The sequence below is a fragment of the Quercus suber genome, unplaced genomic scaffold (genome assembly GCF_002906115.3).
Source record: "Quercus suber isolate HL8 unplaced genomic scaffold, Cork oak 2.0 scaffold_592, whole genome shotgun sequence".
NCBI classification, from domain to species: Eukaryota; Viridiplantae; Streptophyta; class Magnoliopsida; order Fagales; family Fagaceae; genus Quercus; species Quercus suber.
In genome coordinates this window covers 419,102-438,690 of record NW_027070037.1, presented here as the reverse complement: position 1 = coordinate 438,690, position 19,589 = coordinate 419,102, and the positions used below count along the sequence as shown (strand labels likewise).

At 33.9% G+C, this 19,589-nt stretch overlaps 2 protein-coding genes across 8 annotated transcripts; both read left to right on the top strand.

Moving 5' to 3' along the window:
• The first annotated feature begins 299 nt into the window (after window positions 1-299).
• On the top strand, window positions 300-1,654 carry LOC111999839 (uncharacterized). The gene has a single exon (XM_024031951.2). It carries the CDS (start codon window positions 389-391, stop codon window positions 1,652-1,654), a length of 1,266 nt encoding a protein of 421 aa, XP_023887719.2. The 5' UTR covers window positions 300-388.
• A 4,389-nt stretch (window positions 1,655-6,043) lies between these two features.
• LOC111994614 (uncharacterized) lies at window positions 6,044-10,323 on the top strand. Of its 7 annotated transcripts, none has more exons than XR_010625553.1 (3): window positions 6,044-7,625; window positions 9,610-9,726; window positions 10,121-10,323. XR_010625553.1 is itself a non-coding variant. In XM_024026501.2 (2 exons), exon 1 carries the CDS (start codon window positions 6,161-6,163, stop codon window positions 7,616-7,618), a length of 1,458 nt encoding a protein of 485 aa, XP_023882269.2. In that variant the 5' UTR covers window positions 6,044-6,160; the 3' UTR covers window positions 7,619-7,625; window positions 9,622-9,900. The 7 variants fall into 7 exon arrangements, 3 of the variants coding, with proteins under 3 accessions (XP_023882269.2, XP_023882268.2, XP_023882270.2); XR_002881105.2 differs by lacking the exon at window positions 10,121-10,323 and adding an exon at window positions 7,925-8,045 and having other exon boundaries at window positions 9,622-9,900; XR_002881104.2 differs by lacking the exon at window positions 10,121-10,323 and adding an exon at window positions 7,925-8,045 and having other exon boundaries at window positions 9,610-9,900.
• Window positions 10,324-19,589: the final 9,266 nt, after the last annotated feature.

The window sequence follows — 19,589 nt, the reverse complement described above, 5'->3', positions numbered from 1 at the left end:
TGTTTGTTACTTTTGAGTTGTTTTTTTATGGTTATTATTATGTTTAAAATCATAAAATGTGAATAAAAATAAATGTAATATCAATTTGTATAAAAATAAATTATACTCGATTAGTTTTATTTTGGAGGTAGGGAGGAGTTGGGCCTTAGCCCACTTCTCAATAATCCGAAGTAGCTCGAAGCCCACAGCCCCATTTCGAACCCAAACCCAAACCCAAGCCCCAGCCATGATGCAGATGAAACATGCCCAAAGCCCACAGTAATAAGTCCAACCTTTCTCACCCCAAATCAAATGCTCATCTCAGATAGCATCGGCAAACAGAAGTAACAATCCCTTGAATGATCTTTTAGCTCATTTCACTTGTCTCTTTAGATTTACAACCATCAAAATGGGGAGGCCAGCGTCGACGATCGAAATCCCTGATAAACGACACCGTTCTGACCGCGACAACGGCCGTTACTCTCCAGATTCCGATAACTCCTTCGACTACAGCAGGCGACACCACCGTCGTAGCCCTAATTATGACGCCTACGACCGCTATTACGACAACCACGACCGCCGCCACCACAACCACAACCAAGAACGGAGCTCTAGCCCAAACCCTAGGTCCAGCAAAGCCCAAGACTCTTTGCCCAAGCGATTTGGACGCGATTTCCGTAATGGAAACCGGTCCGAGTCCGAGTCTGATGAGGAATTGAAGGGGCTGAACCCTGAGGAGTACCGGAGGCTCAAGAGGCAGAAGATGAGAAGAGCGCTCACTCGTTGTATTTGGAATTGCACGCCCAGTCCGCCTAGGAACGAGAACGATAACGATAACGAGAACGAGAAAGCTGACGAGATCTCTGACAAATACGGTGGAGAAGACGAGTTAATCGGCGGCGTAAAGAGCGATTCAAGCTCGAAAGAGAAGGCGAAGATGAGTAATCGGAAAGGAAAATCGGAAAGTCAGTCTAATTCCGAGTCTGAATCGGAATCGGAAACCGACGATTCGCGGTCGAAGCGAAAGAGGAAGAGGAAGAGTTCGACTTCCAAGACTAGAAAATACGAATCTGATGAGAGCGACAGCGAGAGTGAATCGGATGAAGAAGAGGAAGAAGAGAGAAAACAAAGAAAGAAAACGAAGGCAAGTAGTAGGAATCGGAGCCGCCATAAGAGTAGCAAAAGAAGCAGTAGAAGAAAAGGGAGTAGTAGTAGGAGAAAGAGCAGGTACAGCAATTCCGATGAGAGTGATGATTCCGATGCTAGCCATCGAGTAAGGTCGAAGAAGAAGCGGAGTCGGAGTAGGAATCTCTCGGAGACAGAGAAGGACATTGAGGTTTCGAATTCGGAGGGTTCCGAAGTTGAAAAGAGTATGGTTGCTGCGGCAGCAATGGCTATAGATGATGAGGAGATGAAAGCTGAAAGCATTGCGGAGGCATTGAATTTTAAGGAGATTTTCGAGGCGCAGAAGAAGCCGGCAGCTTTGGATACCGAACCAGTGGTTGGGCCAATGCCCTTGCCTAGAGCCGAAGGGCATATCAGTTATGGTGGCGCGCTTAGGCCCGGAGAAGGTGATGCCATTGCGCAGTATGTGCAGCAAGGGAAGCGTATTCCAAGGAGAGGAGAAGTGGGTTTGTCCGCAGATGAAATAAAAAAAATAAAAAATAAAAAATAAAAAAAAAAATAAAAAAAACACTCCGATCTGTTTGTTTGTTTGTTAGTGTTTAAGGTTGTCGGACTATAATGAAAAAAAAACATTTGGAATCTAATAGGTTTCGGAAGGATTGTATTTTGTATTTGTATTTGTATTTGTATGTGTAGTAGTGTTGTGCATTATTAGTTAATAATACAAAGCAAAATGTACACAACGAAAGCATTACCTCAACAGCAGCTTTCCGACTCCAATAGACGTATCATCGATCCCAATGGACCCTCCCCTCTTGTTTATCAAGTTTGGAAAGGAAAAATTGTGAGCAACTAATTTCCATTGTTTTAACCATTTAGCTTGGAAACTGACCTTTTTCTTTTTTTCTTTTTTAATAAAATTTTTGATGCAGAGATTTTGCCTCGGAGGCAGGCTTGTATTTGGTCCAGATTTGAGGTCGATTTTTCTTACAGTGTTTCTAATCGTGATGCCAGTAATTCTGTTTTGTTCTTTTGTTTCTCCGAAGCTAATTAATGAATTCTCTCACTCCGTAGCCAATCTTATTATAGCTATATGTATTCTCTTCACAGGATATGTGAGTTCTTCCTCTTTATATTACTTCATACTGTGTGTGTGTGTGCGCGTGCCTCCATAATCTTTCACACATAGGATTCTAAGTTCATTAGATGTTTACTAAGAGATGGTAATGAAACTGGTATTGGCTTTAGTAAAAAATAGTGTTGGAATCTTTGGTATGTACAAATCAAGTTTTATCTAGCTTATATTTCCTTAAGGAGACGGGAAAATAAGGACATGGGAAAGGGGAAAAGCTTTTATGTTACTACAATTAATTAGATAATGGAAATCCGAGTTTGACTCAGCTATGACTCTGGATATTTAGTTGAGCTGATTCTTTTCTCATTTTTCTTGGGAGCCAAACAAGGATATATAAGGTATGAGATTCAAATGGAGGTAAAGGAATGGAATAATTTAAATTTGTGAAATTACAAAATACTAGTCTATAGAATATGAAGTCGTGTATATATCTGATGAATGTGTTTTTTATCTTAAAACTCTTTCAAAATTATTCTTTAATTTTCTCAACTATATCAGGAAAATATTTGAACGTCTACAGATTGCAATAATGTCCATCAACACATTGCAATTGACCCCTGAAGATTAGAGAATTACAAATGAGGTTTCGTTACTTACAATTTTATATCTATGTCATTCCACCATACTCTATTCTCATAAGCCATTAGAACTGGATTAATATCACTGTTATGTCCCTAGCTTATGTAACCCTTAATTTCTTGATTTCATAATTTTTATTGGACTCCAAAATATTTTTTGAAAAACTCTTTAAATATATATATATATATACACAATATTATATATATGAAAAATATTTTTGAAAAAATGTCACTGGCCGATTTTGTTTTGAGTCCAACTTCAATATGAAAATCAACTGAATATACTATCTTCTTTAAAAACCGGTGGATTCATTGTTGAGCATTTATATATTTTACTCATTACACACATAACTCAACATGCCTGTATATAGCCTTTAAAATTGGCATCACCAGTTAACATTGTCAAAGTTATGTGCATAATAAATAAATATACACAAACCCCTCATGTTTGAGAACAATAGAAAAATTGTGATAGGACAACATTTTAATTAATAGTAATCGTTCCATAAAGTGTCTTTGATCGGATCTAATTCAGTGTATGTACTTGTTATATTACACCCACTCGTCTACTTAAAGTCACTACCTCAATGATGAAGTAAATCATCCTATCATATAGCAGCACAACAACAAGTGTAGGCTTCAGTGGTAATATTCAATTAATATCCACAGGCTAGAATAATTTAATAATCTATGAAAAATCATTACTCCCTGTCTTTAGTTTCTTAACCATTAACATGATTTTTCTACAGAGGTGACATCATATGCCACATTTAAACAATGAAATATACCTATAAAAATTATGAATGTGAAAATAAAATTTTATTATCAAATAAAAATGCATAGTATTGTTTTTTAGGACACATAATTCTAACAGCAACCACCACTCTAGAGATCGCAACCCACCCTTAGGATGAAGGCCCCTCGCAAATTTAAAATTTGTGTTGAGATGATTTTTTTTTACATGCATGAAAAAAAATTTCGATACATTTTCAAAATACAACCAAACACTTGTAAATATTTTCTTTACAGCCCTAATATTTTCACTTGAAAATATTTTACAAATTGGAAATTGTTTTTTGTTAAAACAAACACAAACTAAGCTATAAAACATTTTTTAACCAATGATGGTGCAAAACAAATTTTACAACTTTTTCCCACAACATCTAGGTGACAAGTTATAATTGGTAAAATATCATTTTTTACATGGAACCACTATTAATATATTATTATTGTATATCAATCACAACATACAACCTCATCAATGAAATTTATTGTGTATATATTTACAATAAACTTATAGTTTTCGCTTTATAATGATAGCTATATATCATCAAGCTAAGACAATAATTGGTTTAATGCATGTGAGATTTGAAACCAAGTTACTTATTTGAGAACAATAAACTTTCTCAATTGAACTATTTGGACACCACATAAATATAATATGATTTAAACTTATGACTTATGCTACATGATACTTGCTCTCTATCATCAACCCAAAACACCAAATGGATTTCAAGGTTACTAGGATCCAAACCTAGGTCTCTTATTTAACCACGACAAACTTTATTATTTGAGCTAGCTAAATCCTCACCATTTATACAATATATAATAATGGAAGATTAACAATTAATTTTGCTAATCTTTTGTTGGCCATTGGATTTTTCATTTATTTATTTATTTATTTAATCTTATTTTGCATACATCATTTTTTAAACTTCACATTTTCAAAGTGCAAGTATATTTTAATCAAATTTCAACAAAACATTTAACAAAAAGTCAAATAAGTTAATCCCAATGAATACATACGTCACATGAGTGACATGTTCCTAGTTAATGCTTATTCAATCTTGGCTTCTATATTCCTTATCTCTCCTCTACCCCTCCGTCTCCCTTTTCTTTTCTTTTTTCTAATGTCTTACATTATTGTTACCCTCCGGTCCCCAAATTCGTCCAATATTTTTTCTTTCTCTTTATTTATTTATTTTTTTGCTATTAGTTCTATACAAAATTCTCTCACACTCTCTCCCATTCATTTTATGTTTTGCCACTACATTGACAATCACCCCCACAAGCTTTTAAAATCCACAGAAAAAAAAAAAAAAAATTTCAAATGTTCTTTTAGAGGTTTTAAGTGAATGTTTTGCCACTACTTTGACCATCACCACCACAAGCTTTAAAAAAAAAATTCAACTTTTCTTTAGACGTTTTAAGTACTTTGTAAGTTTAGTGAATAATTCTTTATTAACCTTTTTTTTTTTCCCATGTTATACTCTATTTTTTTTTTTTTTTGGGATTAAACGTGATACTCTAATTTTGCTTGTGTTTCTAAATGTCATTTTCAATAATTTATTTTCGGTTGGTTTGGGTTGTTTTTTATGGTTATTATTATGTTTAAAATCATAAAATGTGAATAAAAATAACAATTGTTATGTAATATCAATTTGTATAAAATAAATTATACTTGATTAGTTTTATTTTGGAGGTAGGGAGGAGTTGGGCCTTAGCCCACTTCTCAATAATCCAAAGAAGCTCGTAGCCCACAGCCCCATTTCAAACCCAAACCCAAGGCCCAGCCATGATGCAGATGAAACATGCCCAAAGCCCACAGTAATAAGTCCAACCTTTCTCACCCCAAATCAAACACTCATCACAGATAGCAGAATTTTTTTTTAAAATAACAATAAATATTAAAATATTTAGTTAGTTGTCACGTTGCAAAAGAAAATTGAAAACTAGCATTTCGAGTATCTAAAACTCGAGTTCCAAGATAAAAATCAAGTTTTTAAGGCTTGATCTGTAAAAAAAAATCCAAGTAAAAATCGAGTTTTAAAAACTCGAGTTCGGAAAACGCCGCTATAGGGCTTAAAAACGTCACTATAGTGCTTAAAAATGGAGTTATTAAAAAATTTAGCAGGAAAACGCCGCTATAAGGCTTTAAAACGTCAGTATAGGGTATAAAAACGCCACTATAGGGCTTCCTGAACCTGGTATTGAACCCTTACGAAAAAATTTTGCAGGAAAACGCCGCTATAGGGATTTAAAACGTCACTATAGGACTTAAAAACGCCACTATAGGGGCGATAAAACTAAAAATTTTTTTGCATGGAACTCGAGTTTCTAAAACTCGAGATTTATGGATCTCGATTTTTTAAAACTCGAGATGTCTACTTTCTCTTATAGTTTCAAGTGTTACCTAACTAACTATATACAAATCATTTTCAAAGCTATTCTGCACATTCCCCCCAGATAGCATCGGCAAACAGAAGCAACAGTCCCTTGAATGATCTTTTATTAGCTCTTTGGAGGCTCTTTCCCTTGTCTCTTTAGATTTACAACCATCAAAATGGGGAGGCCAGCGTCGACGATCGAAATCCCTGATAAACGACACCGTTCTGACCGCGACAACGGCCGTTACTCTCCAGATTCCGATAACTCCTTCGACTACAGCAGGCGCCACCACCGTCGTAGCCCTAATTATGACTCCTACGACCGCTATTACGACAACCACGACCGCCGACACCACAACCACAACCAAGAACGGAGCTCTAGCCCAAACCCTAGGTCCAGGAAAGCCCAAGAATCTTTGCCCAAGCGATTTGGACGCGATTACCGTAATGGAAACCGGTCCGAGTCCGAGTCTGATGAGGAATTGAAGGGGCTGAACCCTGAGGAGTACCGGAGGCTCAAGAGGCAGAAGATGAGAAGAGCGCTCACTCGTTGTATTTGGAATTGCACGCCCAGTCCGCCTAGGAACGAGAACGAGAACGATAACGAGAACGAGAAAGCTGACGAGATCTCTGACAAATACGGTGGAGAAGACGAGTTAATCGGCGGCGTAAAGAGCGATTCAAGCTCGAAAGAGAAGGCGAAGATGAGTAATCGGAAAGGAAAATCGGAAAGTCAGTCTAATTCCGAGTCTGAATCGGAATCGGAAACCGATGATTCGCGGTCGAAGCGAAAGAGGAAGAGGAAGAGTTCGATTTCCAAGAGTAGAAAATACGAATCTGATGAGAGCGACAGCGAGAGTGAATCGGATGAAGAAGAGGAAGAAGAGAGAAAACAAAGAAAGAAAACGAAGGCAAGTAGTAGGAATCGGAGCCGCCATAAGAGTAGCAAAAGAAGCAGTAGAAAGAGTGATGATTCCGATGCTAGCCATCGAGTAAGGTCGAAGAAGAAGCGGAGTCGGAGTAGGAATCTCTCGGAGACAGAGAAGGACATTGAGGTTTCGAATTCGGAGGGTTCCGAAGTTGAAAAGAGTATGGTTGCTGCGGCAGCAATGGCTATAGATGATGAGGAGATGAAAGCTGAAAGCATTGCGGAGGCATTGAATTTTAAGGAGATTTTCGAGGCGCAGAAGAAGCCGGCAGCTTTGGATACCGAACCAGTGGTTGGGCCAATGCCCTTGCCTAGAGCCGAAGGGCATATCAGTTATGGTGGCGCGCTTAGGCCCGGAGAAGGTGATGCCATTGCGCAGTATGTGCAGCAAGGGAAGCGTATTCCAAGGAGAGGAGAAGTGGGTTTGTCCGCAGATGAGATTCAGAAGTTCGAGGGTCTTGGTTATGTGATGAGTGGTAGCAGGCACCAGAGGATGAATGCTATTCGTATTAGGAAGGAAAACCAAGTTTATAGTGCTGAGGATAAGAGGGCGTTGGCTATGTTTAATTATGAAGAGAAGGCCAAGCGTGAGCACAAGGTTATGGCTGATTTGCAGAGATTGGTGCAGCGCCATATAGGGCAGGATGTCGGTCCTAATCATGATCCCTTTGGTGCAACGAAGCCTGCAGATACTGCTGATGCTTGATTTTTATGTATGTGATTGCTACCTGTATTGGTTTGATCTCATGTCCTTATATTTTCTTGTAAACCAAATACTTTTGTTTGTTTACGAAAATGCTACTCTTCGCAATGTTTCATTGATGGTTTGAAGTAATTAGTCTGTACATTAGTCCTTCCAGCACATAGATTGATTGTTTTGGGTTTATAGTCAAATTGAGGGTCATATTGTCTTCTCCCAGTACTGCTATAATCATCATCTTCTTCAGTAGGAAGAGGTCTGTCTTGAACATGTGATGAGATCATAATTTGACTCCATGTTATATTGATATAGGTGGTAACTCCAATTTTCGTCCTTGCTCCTATTTAAGATGATAGATTCACTCAGATTGTCAAGTCATATGTAAATTCTAGTGGAAGATAGGGAAGCAATGCAAGTTTGCCAATCTGTACAAGTAAGCATATCTAGTTAACTACTGCATGATACATGACTTTAGGTGGATCCATTGCTCCACCTATATATTGTTTATAATAATAATAAAAATAAATAAATAAATAAATAAATAAAAAACTAAGTTTTATATATTTTAAAGTTGCTTTATTACAGATTGTTATGACAAACATTCATATTATGCTAAATATACTCTTTAGGCTTTCAAAATAGTATCAGGCCTTAGAGCAAATCCTACAAAAAGTGAAATGGGAAGTTAGAAGGAGAATTGAAGGGAATGGCTATTTTACTAATTCTGCCCAAAACAGAGTTTTGTGTTGTGTATGGGGAATTTCTTTAGATGTTCTTAAATCCTCTTCTTCTTAATTCCTTTCCCTTGTTTTGGCTAAGTGATTGTTTTCCTTGTATGAGTTAGTTATGGTGTTCACTGGTGTTCCAGTTTTGCTATTAGGTGCTGTTACTTGAACTTTGTACCCATTTCATTTGATGCAACATTCATATTGTGCTTCTTTTATTTCCTGAGGGGTTTTACAGCTTGCTGGAATAAAAATGGTAGATTTAGGTTCCATGCTTCCACTTTTTGTTTTTCTTGCTAAATATTTCTTCCACTTTTTGGCAAATAAATAGGGCAACACACTTACGTAAAATAATTATTATAAAAATAAATATATAGTGCAACATCTTCTTGTACTGGAAAGTGGAGATGACCAGTAACTATTAAAAGCATTAGAAATGTTTTAGCAGCCATGTTAATGTTTTGAACAAATAACTTAAGTGAATTGAGCATTTTGACATTTGTATAAGAGTTTGTTTGAATCTAAAAAGGAATTTGTTTATATTATAGGGTCTGGCTTCCCTCCAGTCTTGAAATATCCCGTTCTCTCCCATTTTAAAACTGATGGACAAATGGCAAAAATAAAATCCAAAGGCTACAAAGATGCCACGCCAAATACAACTTTTTTCTCACGTAAGAAGTTTGACCACCCTCTTTCTCTCTCTCCCTCCTCTCTTATTTGCCTCTCTCTTCTTCTCCATCACCACCGCCACCTGAGCATCATAGGCACCAAAATCAGAGCTTGCCAGAGAAGAAGGGTAAAACAAGATAGTGGATTAGGAAATTAAAAAGAGGAAAAGATCTTTGTGACCTTATGGGAAGCCAAGCAAGCTATACTGTGAGAGGGATGTAGGTGTGCAGTTTGCCATTGTTGTCTTTAACTCCACCTTCTCTTGGACGGAAGCCAATGGCATTGCGGCTAAGCATGCCACTCAAGTCCTTGTCCAACATGCGAAGAATGATATAAATTCCCCAAGCACAGACTCACATCTTGTCCATTTTGGGTTTTTTTTTAATAATTTATTCTCTCTGATCAAATTGTATTTCTTGTTTCTTTTCTGGTTGTGGAATTTTTGATTTTGTAAAAACCTTTGAATTGTTCTTTTCAATTAGATGTTAATGTTGTGACTGATTTTGTGGTAACATTGGCATAGTACCATATACATTAAAAAGATCTTTTGCTCTTTTTAATTTCCTAATCCATTGTCTTGTTTTACCCTTCCTTCCCGGTAAGCTTTGATTTCAGTGCCTATGATGCTCAAGAGGCGGTGGTGATGGAGAAGAAGAGAGGCAAATAAGAGAGGAAAGTCTTGTTAGGGAGAAAGAGAAAGAGGGTGGTCAGACTTCTTAGGTGAGAAAAAAGTTGTATTTGGCGTGGCATCTTTGTAATCTATGGATTTTATTTTTGCCACGTGTCTATCATCAGTTTTAAAATGGTGGGAGAGAACAGGAGACTTCAAGACTGGAGGGGAGCCAGACCCTATATTATAAAGAACCTATTCTTGCATCCACACTTGCTTTATTATTTTAGAAATACTCCACAACACTTTCACAACAAATCTTAAGTTGTAGGTTGTTATTGGCTGTTATAGGTGGGTAAAAAAGTACTTTAAGTAATGGATTTAAATTAGAACCAATAACAACTTACTATTTATGATTTGTTGTGAAAGTGTTGTAGAAAATGTTGTGGACATAGCTCTTTTTTTTATTATTTATTTAATTCATTTCCAACATTTTGTTGCTAGGTGTCAACAATGGGCAATATTTCTGACAGGATTCTCAGTGATTGCTAGTTAGCTCGTTAATTTTGCACTTGGTAGTAGTCACAGACTCACGGTAGTCATTACTCTTACTAATATGATTTTGTATTCGTATGAAAAGGTTTGAGCATCCTCTGCTAGTGTATGATTTTTCTTAAAAGGTTAGAAAAGACCACCCTTCCCTCTTATTTTCCTTCTTGAAGCATGCACATGTCAATTAATTCTCATGTGTTCTTTGCTCTGCTTGAAGTTGTTTCTGTTTTTATACTGGATTTCAATAATTTTGGAGATGTTTAGGAGATGGGAACCTTATATTGTTGTTGAAGTCTCTCAGTTTTTACATCAATGAGAATAGTTCTTTCATTTAGAATCCACATAATTGGAAAGTTGATGTGATATCTACTGGTCTATATAAAAAGAGCGAATGGAGGTTTGAACAGTGATATGTTGAGAACATTTTTGTCGAGTAAATGCACCGTTTCTAGTAAACGCATTTTGGCTGGGTTGTTATAAGGGCTATTATTACGTTATTAGCTTTAGGTCTTTGAAGGGTTGTAACTTATAAGACATTTTTGGGTCTTTTTGGAATGATACCAAAGAGGAAGACCTGTGACTGTGAGACGCACAGAGGGACCGAGAGAGAGAGAGAGGCGTGCTCAACCTGCTTGGTATTGTCTTCTCTGTATTTGTACGGTTGAGGGGGAGAGGAGGCGTGTATACCTCAATCAACAAAGAGGGAAGCAAGAGGCATAACTACTCCTATCCCAATTGCTTTGCTGCTTTTTGCTCTCAACATCCTTTTGATTGCCGATAATCTCTCTCACATCTAAATCCATAATCCATCATAATTCTTCCTTCTGTATAATCTAAATCCATAATCCATCATTTTTTTTACCATCATGGCACCCGCACCATCAATAAACTAGCACTGACAGTGATTATGAGTCAAAAGTCGTGAAGGATTTAGTGAGAGAGACTTTTCTCGCCCTTTTGCGGCTTTCCCTGAAATTTACTTTACTTTGAAGAGGGAGTAAATTCTTTCTCTCAATCAATTATTCTTTGACTTCAATTTTCTGTGTTTTGCTGGTTTTCTTTGGGATCGAAAGAAGGAGAATTAGAGTTTGGTGGAGAATTGGAATTTATCGCTTTGGTGGAGATACTGAGCAAAACGTATATGTTTTTCTTGTGTCGTCAAAGTCAACATGATAGGTTTTCTGTTTTTCCCAGAGATTTGTTGCTGTAAAATTTTAAAATACTCGAAAGTGTATGAACTGTACCGAAGTATAGTTTGACAAGAATGAAGTCAAACCCACAAGAGAAAGGAATTAAGGTTTTGGAATTCGCCTTGTTAATTCTTATCAGCATATATTTACGATCATTAATTTTTCCCAACCACTACATGATAATCTAGAAATCAATCTTGCTACCATGGAAAATATTATCATTAAAACCTCTATTTAAATATCTAAAGCATGCTCCTTTGCTTCCTAGGTATAAAATTAAATCATCAATTATATCTGTAGCCAAACAAATCACAAGAGATATTCAATTTTAAAATCAAGAAATAAAAAACCAAGCATTCAATTAATTAAGACAAATCTTAAATCATGAGAAAAACATGATTGAACTCATATTTAAAATCTCATCTTAGTCAATTGATATGAGGTAAGAACAATTAAATCATTAAAGAACAACTATAGTGGGAAAAATCAAATCACATAAATATTACTGATAATCCTTAATAAGGTTTCATCCTCAACTCTAATTATAAATTTAGCTACTCATGGTAATTGAAATAAAACACAAGAATAAAATACTAAACATTAAAATGCGCATTGCCCTCTGGCTCCAATTTTCTATTTTGCATCCCAGCCCTATCACTAGCCTCAGCCTCCTCTGAATTTTGCTCTAAAGATCCTTTAAATAGGTCAAGGAATCCTATTACAAGTTGAATTACCGTTAGGAGAAAATTCTAGATTTTTAGGTTTCATTTAACCGATGATTTTGACCCATTTAACATCATAATTCGGACTTTTGGTAAACTACAAAGTTGTAGCCCTTTAAGTTAACTTTCCAGCCCAACTTGAATCATTTCAATTGGACATCTAAGCCAAAAGTTATACCAAAAATACTAAATGATATGTAGGCCGAAATCCTAATTCGAATTGGACTTGGATTTGGTGCAAATTTTCTTTGATTCCTTGCTCCAATTGGACTTAAATTTAATTGGGTTGGCCTTTTTTAACTTCATCATGGCCTCTGTAAAAGTAAAGTCCATTAGCGTTCTTCTTTGCATAAATCCACTTATTTAATTCCATTCTCTTACAAAAGACAAATTCACGTAATAAAATTTAATTAAGCACAAAATTGATTATTCAACATTATTTTAAAACCAAATATAAAATGCATGAATCAATTCAAAACAAGTATGAGAATGCTTTTTAACAATGATATAAATATGTAAAATTAAGTTATTATCAATGCACATCAGTTGTAATTACAAATCAGCTTCTTCTGTGAGGTATTTTTAGCCTCTGGAGTTGAAATCACAGCCACTGAGTTTAAGCAGTGATTTTCATGGCAAAAAGAAATTTTCTTGAAGAACACAAAATCATGCCCATGAGAGGAAATTTCCAATTCCAACTGTCAGTCAATGCTTGAGTTAGAATTTCTTAGATTATCCATCCTTCCCATGGGACAGATTCTTTGGGGGCAAATATGCTTTTAATGTTTTTTTAGGCCGCATATATGTTTGAAAACATTTGTTTTTGAAATTTTCAATTCAATTAGTAATAGAATATTTATGTAATGTTGTTCATATTTAAAACGTATATATTATTACCTTTTTGATATAGACTAATATATATCAAACCTCCATTCACACTTTTTATATAGACTAATATATATATATATATATATCGCTTTATTTCATTTCTTCTTTCAATTGGACTATTTTCTCTTGATTTACTTTTCTCAATTGCTCATTCATAAAACAAAATCGTAATGGTGTCAGATTATTGAGGGATTTTGAGATTCAAAGACATGAAAGCGAATGTCCATATGGTTCTTTCCTCTCTTTCTTCTTTTGATTTTCTTCAATTTTATGACGTGTTGATGATTTTGTTGAGTTGTGAGTGTTTGTAAATAGGATTAGGATTGGAGGAAATTTTTGCATTTGAAATTGGAGTTTTTGACAGTGCAAACATATATTTTTGTGAAAAATGCCCAAATGGGCCTTTTTTTTGTTCTTTGTAGTGATGTTTTTGATGTGTTTGGATCTGGTTAGCTTCTTGTCATGGCAATGGCTATGAGATTTAAAGCACATTTGCAGCTTTCTGTCAGTTCATAAGGAGATTCTTTTGTTCAGTTTAATTTATTTATCTTTGTGTGTGTGGCCAAATTTTTATGACTGCCCATCTATGGCAATTAAATCAGCATCCTCGAAGATAGAACATCTAATATATATATATATATATATATATATATTTTTTTTTTTTTTTTTTTTTTTTTTTTTTCTTTTTTTTGAAGTCAAACCCACAAGAGAAAGGAATTAAGGTTTTGGAATTTGCCTTGTTAATTCTTATCAGCATATATTTACGATTATTAATTTTTCCCAACCACTACATGATAATCTAGAAATCAATCTTGCTACCATGGAGAATATTATCATTAAAACTTCTATTTAAATATCTAAAGCATGCTTCTTTACTTCCTAGGTATAAAATTAAATTATCAATTATATCTGTAGCCAAACAAATCACAAGAGATATCCAATTTTAAAATCAAGAAATAAAAAACCAAGTATTCAATTAATTAAGACAAATCTTAAATCATGAGAAAAACATGATTGAACTCATATCTAAAATCTCATCTTAGTCAATTGATATGAGATAAGAACAATTAAATTATTAAAGAACAACTATTGTAGGAAAAATCAAATCACATAAATATTACTGATAATCCTTAATAAGGTTTCATCCTCAACTCTAATTATAAATTTAGCTACTCATGGTAATTGAAATAATACTCCAATTTTCTATTTTGCATTCCAACCCTATCACTAGCCTCAGCCTCCTTTGAATTTTGCTCTAAAGATCCTTTAAATAGGTTAAGGAATCCTATTACAAGTTGAATTTCCGTTAGGAGAAAATTCTAGATTTTTAGGCTTCATTTAACCGATGATTTTGGCCCATTTAACATCATAATTCGGACATTTGGTAAACTACAAAGTTGTAGCCCTTTAAGTTAACTTTCCAACCCAACTTAAATCATTTCAATTGGATATCTAAGCCAAAAGTTATACCAAAAATACTAACTGATATGCAGGCCGAAATCCTAATTCAAATTGGACTTGGATTTGGTGCAAATTTTCTTTAATTCCTTGCTCCAATTGGACTTAAATTTAATTGGGTTAGCTTTTTTTAACTTCATCATGGCCTCTATAAAAGTAAAGTCCATTAGCGTTCTTCTTTGCATAAATCTACTTATTTAATTCCATTCTCTTACAAAAGACAAATTCACGTAATAAAATTCAATTAAGCACAAAATTGATTATTCAACATTATTTTAAAACCAAATATAAAATGCATGAATCAATTCAAAATAAGTATGATAATGCTTTTTAACAACGATATAAATATGTAAAATTAAGTTATTATCAATGCACATCAGTTGTAATTACAAATCAGCTTCTTCTGTGAGGTATTTTTAGCCTCTGGAGTTGAAATCACAGCCACTGAGTTTAGGCAGTGATTTTCATGGCAAAAAGAAATTTTCTTGAAGAACACAAAATCATGCCCATGAGAGGACATTTCCAATTCCAACTGTCAGTCAATGCTTGAGTTAGAATTTCTTAGATTATCCATCCTTCCCATGGGACAGATTCTTTGGGGGCAAATATGCTTTTAATGTTTTTTTAGGCCGCATATATGTTTGAAAACATTTGTTTTTGAAATTTTCAATTCAATTAGTAATAGAATATTTATGTAATGTTGTTCATATTTAAAACGTATATATTATTACCTTTTTGATATAGACTAATATATATCAAACCTCCATTCACACTTTTTATATAGACTAATATATATATATATATATATCGCTTTATTTCATTTCTTCTTTCAATTGGACTATTTTCTCTTGATTTACTTTTCTCAATTGCTCATTCATAAAACAAAATCGTAATGGTGTCAGATTATTGAGGGATTTTGAGATTCAAAGACATGAAAGCGAATGTCCATATGGTTCTTTCCTCTCTTTCTTCTTTTGATTTTCTTCAATTTTATGACGTGTTGATGATTTTGTTGAGTTGTGAGTGTTTGTAAATAGGATTAGGATTGGAGGAAATTTTTGCATTTGAAATTGGAGTTTTTGACAGTGCAAACATATATTTTTGTGAAAAATGCCCAAATGGGCCTTTTTTTTGTTCTTTGTAGTGATGTTTTTGATGTGTTTGGATTTGATTAGCTTCCTGTCATGGCAATGGCTATGAGATTTAAAGCATATTTGCAGCTTTCTGTCAGTTCATAAGGAGATTCTTTTGTTCAGTTTAATTTATTTATCTTTGTGTGTGTGGCCAAATTTTTATGACAGCCCATCTATGGCAATTAAATCAGCATCCTCGAAGATATAACATCTAATATATATATATATATATGTATATATTATTTATTGGATATGATTTAATTGGATTGAGTTTTGATTTTAACATGATTTGTTGATATCCTTATTCTAGATAAAAAAAAATTAAAAGCATTAATGTTTGCTTTGATGAAATATCTATGAGAATGTTGATTTATTTGTGGGTCTGATGATATATCTTCAAGGACGCTGAGTTATTTGTGGTTATAGTGGAGGTTTTGGATAATTAATCTGGTGTGAAAGGCCTAGCAGATCTAATGAAGACAAGTGCTGTTCACATTGCTGATTTTCATAGCATGTTGACTTGCTATTGGATTTGTCATTTCTTACCACTGGTATCCTTTCCCTTTGCACCTTTTGTGTGTGTGTTTTTTATGATTATTTCTTATCAATGAAATAGCTCCATTAAAAATGTTATTAGAATTTAATAATTTATTGCCACATTATTACCTTTTGCAATAACTAAATAAGACATTAGTTATTATCAGATTGAAATCATTCATGTAGATGACAGTTTTGGTAGAAATCCTATTGTAGACAACTTATTTTTAGAACATTTGCTCTTAACAATGATTTGTGACTACCTGTTGTTAGACTCAGTAGTAACAATTAATTCTAAAGTCACCTTGATAGAGTTATTGCTTGCAATTGTGTATACGTCCGCTAATAATTTTTACATTGCCTACCATTACATCTTTTCCATCACATTTTACATATTTAGATCACATAAATTTTTTAGTTCTTCATACAATTACAGCTTGAGTGTATGTCTTTTTGGCTACTTCTGTGAGTCGCTGTATAAAACTTGTTTTCGATGTTATTGTGATCCTTAGCTTATAAGATACAAGTTAATTTATTCTACTTAATGTTTCTATTAGATCCATGATTGATGCCTTGTTGCTTTCCTGGAACTGATATTTTCTACTTTTGGTCCAGCTTAACTATTAGTGTTCACTTTTGTTACACTGCTTTTGGTTGTGATGTCGCTAAATGTATTATTGAAGGTTCTTCTCTTAGATTAGCCTCCTGATTTCTTCTCTCTTTGTTTTCTGTTAGTGCTTTTCTGTGTTCATCATCATGAACACCTTGTATGTTTCTTTCTTCTTTTTTCATCAATAATAGTACTCATATTACCTATAAAAAAAAGTGTAATTGGAGGTTGAGTTTATGAAAAATGGTAGTGTGGGGAATATGAAATCTGGCAGAGGTGGCGTGATATAAATGAAGTTTATATCAAAACTCTTTGATTATGCAAATAAAGTTTTCTGTTTTTGCAATAAAGTTTCCACTTTTACCAAAACAAAAAGATTAGGTAAACAGAGAAGGCTGTCCTAAAAATGATGCGATAACCATAGAAATGATTCACTTTGGGTCAATGTTATTATATTGCAAATGATTCACTTTTGTTCAATGTCATTATATTGCAATTCATGTATACTATGTAAATTTTGATATGAAATTACATTTGACAAAATGTACCATATTTATCTTAATATAGTAATACTAATACCTTTTTCATGACCTAAGCACGTGCCCTGCACGTGACACTAACACTAGTTTTAGATCAGCTCATATTTTAGCTTCTTGGTCTAAATGTAACAGATTTGGAGTATGTTTTGCTCTTGGTGCTGTTCTTGCTGAGTTTTCTAATATTATTCTCCAGGAGCAAGCCCACTTTTGTTGATGTACTCCTTTCTTTTTCAATAAATCTGTTTAGTTGTTAGATTTGTGCTAGTGGACTCTTTTCGATTGGTTTTGGTGTTGGGGTCTTTCTGATTGTTCTACTATTATTGATTTTCTTTTGTCTCTTAGAATGGGTTTTTGATTCCTTTATTTCTCTTTGTTTCTATGTTGATTTTCTTTGTTCACTACTTGTGAACTCTGTGTGTCTTTTCTTCTCTTCTTTTTTAATAATATTACTTTTTTCCTATAAAAAAAAAAAAAAGTCTTTTTAGTTGTTTATAAAAAAAGAAAAGAAAAGAAAATAAGATAAACCTGTTGAAGCAATGATTTACCATTTATTCTACAACAACAGGAATGTCTTTTTATTTTTAGTTTTTTGGGTTAACATGGGTGTTCAAAACTCTTCGAACATGTAACTATTCTCTTAGATGTATGTAATCCTCTCGTCTCACACGCACCAAGTAATTACATGTAGGATTCCTTGGGAATGGTCTAAAGATGCTAGCTATGAATTTGTAATAGGCAGAAAGAGCATTGTATCTTTTCATTTTTATTTTCTGATTCATACGAAGGTCCCTCCTAGGGTGGCATTCTTTTCATGGTCTGGTGCCTAGGGTAAGATTTTAACTTTAGATAATCTTCAAAAGCGGAAAATTATTGTGATCGATTGGTGTTGTATGTGCAAAAGGTGTGGGGGATTCGTGGATCACCTTCTTCTTTATTGTCATATAGCATATGAGTTGTGAATGGTGGTGTTTAGCTTGTTTGGTATTCATTGGGTTATGCCGCAAAGGTCTTTGAGTTGCTTACTTCTTGGTTGGGAAATTTCAGCCGGCATCACAATATAGCTTTGTGGAGGTTTGTGCCACATTGCATTATGTGTTGTATTGGCCGGAATCAAATGTTAGATGTTTCTCTCTCACTGCCATCCTTATTTTCTTTTCATATTTTCTCATATATTTCATCATGCCATCAAAGCTACACCATGTCTTTTCTAACATGGCATAGGGTTACATTTTCTTTTTCTAATAAGAAATGCTACAATCCATGGCACGTTATGATGGTAAGAGTATAGAACAATTCTTGTATATATAATGCAACAAGGACAAAGAGAAAGATGACACTAAAATAAACGAGAATGCCTGATCGAATCCATCAGGTCTTAGAGCATGCACTATGGATTCGGACGATCACATATACTGCAAACTTGCTCAATATTAAAGCCTTTTGAAAGCAACATTTACTTGATGTTAACGCACAACTAAACAAACAGTTGAATTGTTTGTACTGTTTTATCTTTTATGATCCACTACAATGAGAATAAGTTGTAAATTTCGTTTCTTGTAAATATTAATAAAAAAACATATAAACATAAATATTGGTTCTTTAAAAAAATGATATTCCAGTTTATTTATTTATTTATTAATATTACAAACTCAAAATTTCTTAATTGAAAATAGCTTTTAACTCTTTTAATGTGGTCAATGATTTTTAAATTTTTTTTTTAAACATGTTATGTTATATTATAGAAATATCTCCTAACAAATATGAGGTCATATATATATTTGTATGTATGTATGTGTGTGTATATATATATATATATAAATAATCTTTTACAATGCTATATGCTTTTTAAAGTTTTTTTTTTTTTTTGCAATTAGCTATCAATATATATATATAAATAATCTTTTACAATGCTATATGCTTTTTAAAGTTTTTTTTTTTTTTTTTGCAATTAGCTATCAAATTGGAATTAAAATCTAAAATCATACATTGGTATTTTTAAATTAATTCAACTAATAATGTTATATGTAAGGACCTGATTTAAACTCCCAGCTCAATAGGAGTATGGACTTGAGCCAAAAAAGTCCAAAACAATAAATTTGTAGAGAATAAGTTGGAAAACTAGGATTTAATGAATTAAGTAACAAGACAATAGATTTTGATGACAAAGGAAGAAAGATAATAGACATTCACTATAGAAAATGTCCTCGGAAAAGTCCAAGAAGACTGATTCTTAGGTATTGCTTTTGAAGCTTTATTATAAGTCTGGTTTTAGATTGCTACAGTGTTTCTTTTTTGATTTTTCCGATCCCCTCCTCATGGAAGGTCTCTTGCATTATATATCTCC